The sequence below is a fragment of the Artemia franciscana genome, chromosome 12, assembly GCF_032884065.1.
Source record: "Artemia franciscana chromosome 12, ASM3288406v1, whole genome shotgun sequence".
In the NCBI taxonomy this organism is placed as follows: Eukaryota; Metazoa; Arthropoda; class Branchiopoda; order Anostraca; family Artemiidae; genus Artemia; species Artemia franciscana.
Window position 1 is genome coordinate 38,362,416 of NC_088874.1, and position 13,505 is coordinate 38,375,920.

Below are 13,505 nucleotides of genomic sequence, written 5' to 3' on the forward strand. Positions count from 1 at the left end.
GGGAGAGAATCATAACAATATAACATTTGCCAAAGAGCCAGCTTACATGACCCTTTGCCCAGCCTTCCCCTACTCGTTCTGGCCCTTTTCCCTCGTAGACGACCGTTGCTCTCCTCACACCACTTGATGACAGACCCAAAATATTTGGTAATGATACCAGCGCTCACAGATATATGTGCACATCCACTGACTTTACTAAGGTTTAGCAATTAATCTGCCCAACAGCGAAATTTCATATTGATTTTCCCTTGTTAAAAATACGGGAAAAAGATAATAAATTCGCCATTTTTTGAAATATTTGAAATACGTTTAATTATGGTCCTAAAAAGCTGGAATTATTCTTGTAAAATAAATTCACAGTTCTAGCTACCAAGCACAGTAAGGATATAATTGAAAGGCCACTGGACTAGTATATACAGGAATATAAAAACAACAGATTTTTACTATTAAAACAGTTTTATATAGATTTTTATATAGTATTTTGCACTATTTCATTAGCACTATTAAATTACATACTATAAATACTATTAAATTATACTTTGCTACTTGAGAGTTTTATACTGTTTTTATAGTATGGTTATTTTCTGTGTAAATCAAGGTCAATCAAGGTCAATCATGGTTGCAAATCTAAATAACTCTACTTCCAAAAAGTTATGTTCGTATACTACTCTAAGCCCTCCAAAAAGTTATGTTGGTACACCAATCCATGGTATAAGATCGATTCATATTCCTTGCTAAGACCAGTGTTGATATAGATTCGTCATCAACTGTTATCTTTTCCTTTTTATTAAATGGGGTGAACTTTTACTTTCCCCTTAATTTACTTGAAATACAACAATTGCAATCATGTTCAATGGTATCCCGCAATTTCAATTTGCAACTCCTTAAAATTGTTGGTTACAGGATGTATTCTATAAATTCAGAGGGCGGTAATTTCATCGTTTAATTCTGGCCTCCTTCCGTTTTAAGCAGCTCCGGCCTTGTACACTATACTAATAGAATTATAATAAAAAAAAAAATATTACAACTATAAAATCAACGAGACATTCCCTACCTTTTGAAGAAGTTGAACTAAACACGAACGAATTTGTGCCACTTTTCCCATAAGACTTGGGTCTATTTCTCCTTCCATTGAATGTAATAAGTAATCAAATGAAAATTGAATAGCCGCTCGCAGTTGTAAAGCCAAGTCCAAATCCCTGTAAGGTAAATATTAGATCAACATCCACTTCTTCGAGCAATAGACAGTGTGGCCATACAGTATCTTTAAGAATAAAACAACTGATTACAGAGGATATAAAACTGAATAAAACAACTGATTTACAGCTGCTAGCAGTTGTAAAGCCAAGTCCAAATCCCTATAACGTAAGTATTAGATCAACATCCACTTATTCAAGCAATAGACAGTGTCGCCATACAGTATCTTTTAGAATAAAACAACTGATTACAGAGGATATAAACTGAATTACAAAGGATATAAAACTGAATAAAACAACTGATTTACAGCTGCTCGCAGTTGTATAGCCAAGTCCAAATCCCTGTAAGGTAAGTATTAGATCAACATCCACTTCTTCAAGCAATAAACAGTGTTGCCATACAGTATCTTTTAGAATAAAACAACTGATTACAGGGGATATAAACTGAATTAGAGAGGATATAAAACTGAATAAAACAACTGATTTACAGCTGCTCGCAGTTGTATAGCCAAGTTCAAATCCCTGTAAGGTAAGTATTAAATCAACATCCACTTCTTCAAGCAATAAACAGTGTTGCCATACAGTATCTTTTAGAATAAAACAACTGATTTCAGGGGATATAAACTGAATTAGAGAGGATATAAAACTGAATAAAACAACTGATTTACAGCTGCTCGCAGTTGTAAAACCAAGTCCAGATCCCTGTAAGGTAAATATTAGATCAACATCCCCTTCTTCAAGCAACAGACAGTGTGGCCATACAGTATCTTTTAGAATAAAACAACTGATTACAGAGAATATAAACTGAATTACAGAGGATATAAAACTGAATAAAACAACTGATTTACAGCTGCTCGCAGTTGTAAAGCCAAGTCCAAATCCCTCTAAAGTAAATATTAGATCAACATTCACTTCTTCGAGCAATAGACAGTCTGGCCATACAGTATCTTTAAGAATAAAACAACTGATTACAGAGGATATAAACGGAATTACAGAGGATATAAAACTGAATGAAAACAAATGATTTACAGCTGCTCGCAGTTATAAAGCCAAGTCCAAATCCCTTAAAGGTTAATATTAGATCGACATCCACTTCTTCAATCAAAAGACAGTGTTGCCATACAATATCTTTTAGAATAAAACAACTGATTACAGAGGATATAAACTAAATTACAGAGGATATAAAACTGAATAAAACAACTGATTTACAGCTGCTCGCAGTTGTAAAGCCAAGTCCAAATCCCTGTAAGGTAAATATTAGATCAACATCCACTTTTTCGTGCAATAGACAGTGTGGCCATACAGTATCTTTAAGAATAAAACAACTGATTACAGAGGCTATAAACTGAATTACAAAGGATATAAAACTTAATAAAACAACTGATTTACAGCTGCTCGCAGTTGTATAGCCAAGTCCAAATCCCTGTAAGGTAAGTATTAGATCAACATCCACTTCTTCAAGCAATAAACAGTGTTGCCATACAGTATCTTTAAGAATAAAACAACTGATTACAGGGGATATAAACTGAATTAGAGAGGATATAAAACTGAATAAAACAACTGATTTACAGCTGCTCGCAGTTGTAAAACCAAGTCCAGATCCCTGTAAGGTAAATATTAGATCAACATCCCCTTTTTCAAGCAATAGACAGTGTTGCCATACAGTATCTTTTAGAATAAAACAACTGATTACAGGGGATATAAACTGAATTAGAGAGGATAAAAAACTGAATAAAACAACTGATTTTCAGCTGCTCGCAGTTGTAAAGCGATTGGGGAATCGGTCGAAGATCTTATAGAGATAACTAGTGTAGCTTTGGAGAATTTATCTCAGTTCACAAAGCATAGTTTTCTTGCAGTGAATACTGAGAAGACTAATTATATGATATTTAATCGTATTAGTAAAGTTGTAAATAATTGTCATAGTATTCTTTTACAAGATGTTTCCATTAGTCAGGTTTTTCAATGTAGATATCTAGGATTTTATTTTGATGTAAATTTTAGTTGGATTCATCATTGCAAAGTTTTATCTTCAAAATTGGCTCGCGGAGTCGGTATTTTAAGAAGATTTCATAATTTTTTCCTCTACATGTCCTGAAAGCAATTTATTATTCAATTGTCCATCCTTATTTAGTGTATGGTTGTTCACTATATGCAAGCAATTTTTCTAGTCATGTAAAAAGGGTCCAGATTATGCAGAATAAGGTAATTAGAAGTTTGGGTGAGTATCTTGCGTGTGGTAGTACTAGAGATTGTTTTAGAGATTTAGATATTTTGAACATTGATTTTATTAAATCTCAACAGATTTTAATTTTTGTATACCAGGTTTTAAATGGATTGTCTCCTCAATATTTTAGAAGTTTTTATCGATATAATTCAAATTATCACGATTATTCTACTAGGAGCTCTGATCAGCAGACTAGTGAAATCAGGCATACAACGCGATCTGGGTTTATGATTAAATATGTAGGTGTTGCTATTTGGAACTCAATTCCAGAGTGTTAGGTGTTCTGAAAACCTTATGTTATTTAAAGTAATAATAAAAAATTATTTTTTGAATAAATTATAAATTATATTGGTTAAATTTTTATCCCTTTTTTTTCTTTTTTTTTTTATGATGAGAGATGGCTGTTTAGAGATTGTATAGTGTTTCGTCTGTTTTTTTTTTTGCGTATTTCTTCGATTTTGAATGAATAGTTATCATTTATTTGTTGTAGTTTTGCTGCTGAACAGGGACATTTTAGGTCCCTAAATTGAGCAGCATATTATTGATTGTAGGCCTAAGTGCAATTTCAGTAATTTTTATTTGATGAAATAAACGCATACCTACCTACCTACCTACCTGTAAGGTAAATATTAGATCAACATCCCCTTCTTCAAGCAACAGACAGTGTGGCCATACAGTATCTTTTAGAATAAAACGACTGATTACAGAGAATATAAACTGAATTACAGAGGATATAAAACTGAATAAAACAACTGATTTACAGCTGCTCGCAGTTGTAAAGCCAAGTCCAAATCCCTCTAAGGTAAATATTAGATCAACATCCACTTCTTCAAGCAATAGACAGTGTTGTCATACAGTATCTTTTAGAATAAAACAACTGATTGCAGAGGAATAAACTGAATTACAGAGGATATAAAACTGAATAAAACAACTGACTTACAGCTTCTCGCAGTTGTAAAGCCAAGTCCAAATCCCTCTGAGGTAAACAATAGATCAACATCCCCTTCTTCGAGCAATAGACAGTATGGCCACACTATATCTTTAAGAATAACACAACTGATTACAGAGGATATAAACTGAATTACACAGGATATAAAACTGAATAAAACAACTGATTTACAGCTGCTCGCAGTCCAAATCCCTGTAAGGTAAGTATTAGATCAACATCCACTTCTTCAAGCAATAGACAGTGTTGCCATACAGTATCTTTTAGAATAAAACAACTGATTACAGAGGATATAAACTGAATTACAGAGGATATAAAACTGAATAAAACAACTGATTTACAGCTGCTCGCAGTTGTATAGCCTAGTTCAAATCCCTGTAAGGTAAGTATTAGATCAACATCCACTTCTTCAAGCAATAGACAGTGTTGCCATACAGTATCTTTTAGAATAAAACAACTGATTACAGGGGATAACAACTGACTACAGGATATAAAACTGAATAAAACAACTAATTCACAGCTGCTCGCAGTTGTAAAGCCAAGTTCATATCCCTCTAAGGTAAATATTAGATCAACATCCACTTCTTCAAGCAATAGACAGTGTTGCCATACAGTATCTTTCAGAATAAAACAACTGATTACAGGGGAAATAAACTGAATTACAGAGGATATAAAACTGAATAAAACAACTGATTTACAGCTGCTCGCAGTTGTAAAGCCAAGTCCAAATCCCTCTAAAGTAAATATTAGATCAACATCCACTTCTTCAAGCAATAGACAGTGTTGCCATACAGTATCTTTTAGAATAAAACAACTGATTACAGGGGAAATAAACTGAATTACAGAGGATATAAAACTGAATAAAACAACTGATTTACAGCTGCTCGCAGTTGTAAAGCCAAGTCCAAATCCCTGTAAGGTAAGGATTAGATCAACATCCACTTCTTCAAGCAACAGACAGTGTGGCCATACAGTATCTTTTAGAATAAAACAACTGATTACAGGGAAAATAAACTGAATTACAGAGGATATAAAACTGAATAAAACAACTGATTTACAGCTGCTCGCAGTTGTAAAGCCAAGTCCAAATCCCTCTAAGGTAAATATTAGATCAACATCCACTTCTTCGAGCAAAAGACAGTGTGGCCACACTATATCTTTAAGAATAAAAAAACTGATTACAGAGCATATAAACTGAATTACAGAGGATATAAAACTGAATAAAACAACTGATTTACAGATACTCGCAGTTGTAAAGCCAAGTCAAAATCCCTGTAAGGTAAATATTAGATCAACATCCACTTCTTCGAGCAATAAACAGTGTGGCCATACAGTATCTTTAAGAATAAAACAACTGATTACAGAGGATATAAACTGAATTACAGAGTATATAAAACTGAATAAAACAACTGATCTACAGCTGCTCGCAGTTGTAAAGTCAAGTCCAAATCCCTGTAAGGTAAATATTAGATCGACATCCACTTCTTCAAGCAATAGACAGTGTTGCCATACAGTATCTTTTAGAATAAAACAACTGATTACAGGGGAAATAAACTGAATTACAGAAGATATAAAACTGAATAAAACAATTGATTTACAGCTGCTCGCAGTCCAAATCCCTGTAAGGTAAGTATTAGATCAACATCCACTTCTTCAAGCAATAGACAGTGTTGCCATACAGTATCTTTTAGAATAAAACAACTGATTACAGGGGATATAAACTGAATTACAGAAGATATAAAACTGAATAAAACAACTGATTTACAGCTGCTCGCAGTTGTAAAGCCAAGTCCAAATCCCTCTAAGGTAAATATTAGATCAACATCCACTTCTTCGAGCAAAAGACAGTGTGGCCACACAGTATCTTTAAGAATAGAACAACTGATTACAGAGGATACAAAGTGAATCACAGAGGATATAAAACTGAATCAAACAACTGATTTACAGCTGCTCGCAGTTGTAAAGCGAAGTCCAAATCCCTGTAAGGTAAGTATTAGATCAAAATCCACTTCTTCAAGCAACAGACAGTGTGGCCATATAGTATCTTTAAAAATAAAACAACTGATTACAGAGGCAGTAGTTAAAATATTTAAACTATATTCGTTTTATTGAATCAGTGTCCGTAGAAGTTATTTCTAACAAATCTCTTTCTAGGCACCTTTATTTGCGCGAAACATATAAAGACGGTAGTCGATGTTTTGTAATATTTGCTGAAAGATAGCCTCACTAATAATGACAACGGCGTTACGAATACTTTTCTTCAAGCCAACTATGTCCTGTACCTTTGTTTAATTAAATATAATGTAGTTTTTTAACTGAAAGTAAGGAGATACTTTAAAATTTAAAAGCGAACAGAAATTATTCCGTATATGAAAGGGGCTATCCCCTCCTTAACCCCCCGCTCTTTACGCTAAAGTTTGACTCTTTCTCTCAACTCTTCTTTTTATTAAATAAAAAAAAAGTTTTTTTAACTGAAAGTAAGGAGCGGCATTAAAACTTAAAACGAACAGAAATTACTCCGTGTATGAAAGGGGCTGTTCCTCCCTCAACGTCCCGCTCTTTACGCTAAAGTTTTACTCTTTCTCTCAATCCTACTTTATTAAACAGTAAATAACTTTAGCGTAAAGAGCGGGACGTTGAGGGAGGAACAGCATTTTTCAGACACGGAGTAATTTCTGTTCGTTTTAAGTTTTAATATCGCTCCTTACTTTCAGTTAAAAAAAACTTGTTTTTTTTATGATGAAACTTACATCTTTTCTTGATGAAACTTATATATTTAAAATCAGCATAAAAATCCGATTCTTATGATATATCTATTGGTATCAAAATTCCGTTTTTTAGAGTTTCGTTTACTATTGAGCCGGGTAGCTCCTTACTACAGTTCGTTACCACGAACTGTTTGAAAACAATAAAAAAAAAACTTTAGCATAAAGAGCGAGGCGGTGAGGAGAAAACAGCCCTTTCATATACGGAATAATATCTGTTCTTTTAAATTTTTACTTCGCTCCTTACTTTCAGTTACTAGGTTCATTTGAAATTGGACACATTAATTGATACATGTTGACACTCGCTGGCATTTGAACGTCAATTTCGACAAGCCAGTCCCATGCAAAAGTCAGTTTCTTCCACAGCTTAGGTACACAATGCAGTTATGAAAACTCGATTTATTTTTGGGCAACAGTGCGCGGTAGCGATGCTAGCGGCCGGAGACAGGAAACTGGCAGTTTGAATCTAAAAGATCGGAGCAGTTGGACAAAATTGCGTTCCCGCCTATAGTGTTGTAGTACGATCTAGGAGGCGCCAAGTTCAGAGCTCTGTACCAAAAGCTTCTCATGGGCAAGATAGGAGTTTTTATAACTGTATTGTATATCTAAGTTGTGGCCTGAGGTGAGGCTATTCACAAAAGATTGTTTTGTCCGTTTTAAAGCAAGTTCTCATGGCTGTGGAAATCTCTTAACGGCAGCGCAAACAAAACTGATCGATTGACTGAAGTTTACGAGAAAAATGTGAATAGAGGAGTGATACAAGAGATGAAATTCTGAAGCAATTCGATGAGCAATAGATTGCTATAATGCGGGAAAGTGGCTCAAAAGACAAGGTTTAAAGCAAACAAAACCAAATTTATCGAGACATTTATGTTTGTGATGGAGCCATTGCAATCACGGTAGACATGTACTAACTAATGCGACGAAAAATACTTCTTTAGAAGCATTTATCCTGCAGTTAAAAGCCTTCAGAAACAAAATGGATAAAGCTCAGGCAGTCTGTTAAGTACAATCCAACCCTGATAAGAGCGCTATTGTACGATATAGAGGGACTATTTAGCTTTCTAGAAAAATTCTTTTTCAACAGTGTTTTATTAAACAAAACTTTTATAAAGAGTTTTTTTTATAAAAGTAGAGTTGTGACAAAGAGTCAAACTATAGCGTAAAGAGCCGACGTTGAGGAGGGGACGACCCCTTTCATATATGGAATAATTTCTGTTCGTTTTAAGTTTTAATGTCGCTCTTTACTTGCAGTTGAAAAAACTGTTTTTTTCTTTTTATTTAATAGATAGAAAGAACAAAATGCTAGCATGACTAGAGGGGTCTAAACAGATGGATTTTGGCAGTTCTTATTACAACAAGTCAGTCTATTGTGATTTAATAGATTCTGTTCTAGAGATTCTGTCCTAGGCAAACAATTCTGAAGGTGGAGAGGAATTTATTGCAGTCAACCTCCACATGGTAAGATACAAATCTGCAGTTCTTGGGTACAAACATCGAAAGCTTGATGTCCTTAAGGACTACCCAGATTCCACCAAGTTTTCACAAGTATGATCGAATTTTTACCCTCTTCAGCCTTTGTTGAAAATCTTTTCAATACAAGCTTCAAGAGCTCCAAGAAAACAATTTGCTGTTTCTTAAGTTTCTTAAGTTTGAGTGCTTAGCGATGCTTAAATCAAACGCTCACCAGTTAATCAGGAATAAGAACATGTAGTATGTAATAATACGTTTCAAGCAAACCAATGAGTAGCACGAAGTATCTTATCCATTGTTTCACTTTTAAAAATATTACCACCAGTTTCAGATAGTTGCAGAATCGCTTATTGCATGGTTAAGTCTTTACCAAACATAATCCAAACCTTTATTTGATTATAAGATTAAGAATACACTTAGATATTTTCTTCAAACAGTACTTACAGACAAGTTCTGTACTTAAACATGGAAAAAAAATGTAATCTTCAATCCTTGGAAGTGTTTGATACTTAAGCATAAACATGATGTATTTCTAGTTACAACTTTATATGCAGCCAAACTATTTTTTTCTTCTTTCAGATAGGTATGGCATGGCCAAAATAAATACGGTGTCTAATTAGCAAACAATGGGCTAAAATATAAAAAAAAAGGAAAAAAGAAAGTATTACTAAATTTCTTTATGAACGTGCAAAGCTAAAAACAAGTCGAATGCTTTAATGCTAAACTAAAGACAATATTGAGCTTACAGATTTCGCCTGAACCACTCACCTGTTGAGTAAAAATAGGTTAGTCAAAAATACAAGACACGCACTCACAACCTTAGTAATAATCAAATTTTCTCTAAAGTTTAAACTGAAAAAAAATTCAAAAAATATAGAACTTGCCGTTTTCTTAATGAAATACTAGCTGAATCTGTTTCTATGCTATTAACAGAAGAAACTTCTAGGAATATCGTTTCCATTTTTCATCAACAGAAGAGCACTTACATTCAATTAATCAGGAAAATTCATTCAGGAAAATAAACTGCCCCATTTACAGAATCAAAAAATTCAAACGACTTGATTAGAAGTTGGAAGTGCTGAGAGGGCTATTTTATTGGAAAAACAATGCAAGTTATCATCATTTGTCGTTGTTACTAAGAATGGTAAGTAAAAAGATAACAAGCCTGCACTGTTTCTGGCAATTCTCCACAGATACTTTCCAGCCAATCAATCAGTTCATTTGATTTTCTTTCCACTCTGTGATATTAACATTTAAACAAAATTGTTAGGAGGTTGCATAAAAATAAATTTTTAAAACTGTGAAAAAATGAAAAAAAAAACTGTGAAGCTGTAACAAGAACACCATTTTTTCACAGTGCATTTTACATATTATATAGTTATATTTCTGTAATTAAATAAAAAAATAAGTTTTTTAACTGAAAGTAAGGAGCGACATTAAAACTGAAAACGAGAAGAAATTATTCCGTATATGAAAGGGGCTTTTCCTCCTCAACGCCCCACTCTTTACGCTAAAGTTTGACTCTTTCTCTTAACTCTACTTTTTAAAACAGTAAAATACTTTGACGCAAAGAGCGGGTCGTTTGACTCTTTCTCTTAACTTTACTTTTTAAAACAGTAAAAAACACTGGCGTAAAGAGCGGGGCGTTGAGGAGGGAAAGTCCCTTTCATATACGGAGTAATTTCTGTTCATTTGTAGTTTTAATATCGTTCCTTACTTTCACTTAAAAAACATGTTTTTTATTTAATTTCTGAATTTTTTTCAATTAATGCATGTTTTGATCTTGGATCTCTGCATATAAATAATGAAAACGAAATTTGTATATTATTTTTTTTTGCTAAATAGCTTTCTTATAGTTTTAATCGGAATATTTTGAGAAAAATAGGAGCGAGGGAGGAGGCCTAGTTGCCGGTTTTTGATTACTTAAAAAGGCAACTAGAACTTTTAATTTTTTACGAACGTTTTCATTGGTAAAAAAATATACGTAACATACGAATTAACTTACGTAACGAACTTCTATATTCCGTATGTTTTTATTGCGTATATGAGGGGGTTCATCCCCTCGTCAATACCTCGCTCTTTACACTAAAGCTTAAATTTTGTCCAAATTCCTTAAGAATGACCCCTAAATCACAAAGACCGTAGAATAAATAGTTGAAATTACTAAAAATACTTTAGCGTAAAGAGCGAGGTATTAAGAGAAGGTGAATCCCTCATATGCGTAATAATTTCTGTTCATTTTAAGTTTTAAAACTGCTCCTTACTTTCTTTTGAAAAAACTTTTCATATTCATTTTTTCATTTTTTTTTTTAATAATGCTAGAAAATCCTGCGCCCCATTCATTTCCTCCATGGAAAGATCGCCCCACGTAACCCCTCTCAACTTATCCTCCCCCCAAACCAAAACAAATCCCCCTGAAAACGTTTCCACACTTCCCAACAGCCATTACTATATGTAAACAAAGGTCAAAGTTTGTAACTTGCAGCTCGTTCCACGGGGACTGTTGGGGAGTAAAATGTCCCCAAAGACATAGTTATTAGTTTTTCGACTATTGTGAATAAAATGGCTATAGCAGAATTTTGATCCGGTGACTTCGGGAAAAAATGAGCATGGGAGGGGGGCTGGGTGCCTTCCAATATTTTTGGTTACTTAAAAGGGGCACTAGAACTTTTAATTTCCGTTAGAATGAGCCCTCTCGTGATATTCTAGGACCATTGAGTCGATACCATCAACCATGAGGAAAAAAAACAAATAAACAAGCATCCGTGATCTGTCTTCTGGGAGAAAATGCGAAATTCCAGATTTTTGTAGATAGGAGCTTGAAAATTCTACAAAGAGTTCTCTGATACGCTGAATCTAATGGTGTAATTTTGTTAAGATTGTCTGACTTTTAGGGGGTGTTTCTCCCTATTTTCTAAAACGAGTCAAATTTTCTCAGGCTCGTAACTTTTGATGGGTAACTAATCTTGACGAAACTTATATATTTAAAATCAGTATTAAAATGCAATTTTTTTATGTAGCTATTGGTATCAAAATTCCATTTTTTAGAGTTTTGGTTACTATTGCCGAGTCACTCCTTACTTCAGTTCGTTACCACGAACTGTTTGAAAATGCATTTTCATAGCCCCTGCAGGGGGCTGTGAAGATGAAACTGGCTATTCTTTTTTTCTATCTAGTCTTACTTTACTTGTCATGGGATTTCTATTCCATCCTAGTGTCACGGCCAGTCGTAGTCAAGGTCTAGTGTCAGTGTCCTAGTGTCACGGCCAGTCGTAGTCAAGGTCACTCACGTGACCTTTAAAATATATTTTTATACAAATATTTTAAAAGGTACGAAAAATATATTTTTCGTACCTAGTCAAGGTACGATTTAGCAGTTTATACCGTTTAGAAAGAAAATTATTTATTCATTTTTATCGTCCTAGAATTTACGGAAGATAGAAATTAGTTTTGTTTTCGTTTTTTATTCCCTCGTGGATGATAATTAGAACCACTTGAAAGAAGTTTTTAACAGAAGAAGGACACCTCAGAACTGGTAAACCTTTTCTTTCTTTCTTTTGGTTTGTCTTTAAATTACTTTTAAAAACTTTTTTTTTAACAAAACAAGTTTTTCAAAGAAAAATAAAGAGCGCAAAAAATGAGCAGTAATTTAATAAAATAATCTTTCAAGCGTAAAACTACCAAATACCACTATCAATAAATAAATGAAACTCAAAACGAGCAGAAATTACAATAAATAGCCGAGTCACACTCAAAACGAGTAGAGATTAACATGAGTAGGGCTGATAACAACCATGCCTTCCCAAAACCAGAACTTATACAAATTATTAATAAATTAAATAAACATAATTTACGATTTATTGAAAAAAAGAAAACAAATAACCGTTGATTGTCAGTTGAATTGACATATACTGATATTTATTTCTTAAAGTTTTGATATTTTTTATTTATGAAATTAAGAAAAGTGAAAACATTTAAAGTTTATTTTGCTTTCAGCAAAGCGTAAATTATGTTCTGGTCTTGAGAAGACATGGGGTTATCAGCCCTACGCATGCTAATTTCTGTTCGTTTTGAGTTTTATTTATTTATTGATAGTAGTGTATGGTAATTTTACGCTTGGAAGATTATTTAACTTCATTTCTGCTCATTTTTACCTTAATGGAGCTCTTTACTTTTCTTTGAAAAACTTGCTTTGTAGAAAGTTTTTTTTTTAATTGATTAACGTTCGTTTTTTATTGAGATAGCCTTTTGCATGGAATTTATTTTTTTTTTATCATCTTTCATATTTCATCTTTCATTTCATATCATATTTTTTTTATTTATTTTTTTTATCATCTTTCAGTTTTTCCATAGAGAGCGCAATAGTGCTGCCTGAGTATAGAGCGATGTGGCAAAATGTATTATTCATTTTTTTTTAGACCAGGGCACTTTGTATCGAAAGAGTTGTCGTAAAAACTTCGAAAAGGGGTTCATTCGATTGAAAATTGAAGGGTTTAGTGCTATTTTTCAAACAGTTCGTGGTAACAAACTGTAGTAAGGAGCGACCCGGCTCAATAGTAAACGAAACTCTAAAAAACGGAATTTTGATACTAATGTATGCACCAAAAGAATCAGATTTTTATGCTGATTTTAAATATATAAGTTTCATTAGCCATAAGTTAATTCAGCCTTACTCATTAGAAGTTACGAGCATGAGGAAATTTGCCTTGTTTTGGAAAATAGGGGGAACACCCCCTAAAAGTCACAAAAGTCACGAAAATCACACCATCGCATTCAGCGTATCAGAGAACCGTACTGTAGAAGTTTCAAGCTCCTATCTACAAAAATGTGGAACTTAGTATTTTTTGCCAGAAGACCGATCACGGGTGCGTGTTTATTTCTTTGTTTGTTTGTCTTTT

The 13,505-nt window shown here is 33.5% G+C and overlaps 1 protein-coding gene across 4 annotated transcripts in view; it reads right to left on the reverse strand.

The window, feature by feature from the left end:
• LOC136034081 (ATP-dependent RNA helicase DHX30-like) overlaps positions 1-13,505 on the reverse strand; it is a 204,513-nt gene that overhangs the window by 31,267 nt on the left and 159,741 nt on the right. For all 4 annotated transcript variants that reach the window (XM_065715201.1, XM_065715199.1, XM_065715200.1 and 1 more), the window contains exon 12: positions 1,055-1,199. In XM_065715201.1, coding sequence (XP_065571273.1) covers positions 1,055-1,199 — 145 coding nt within the window. The remainder of the gene's footprint in view (positions 1-1,054; positions 1,200-13,505) is intronic.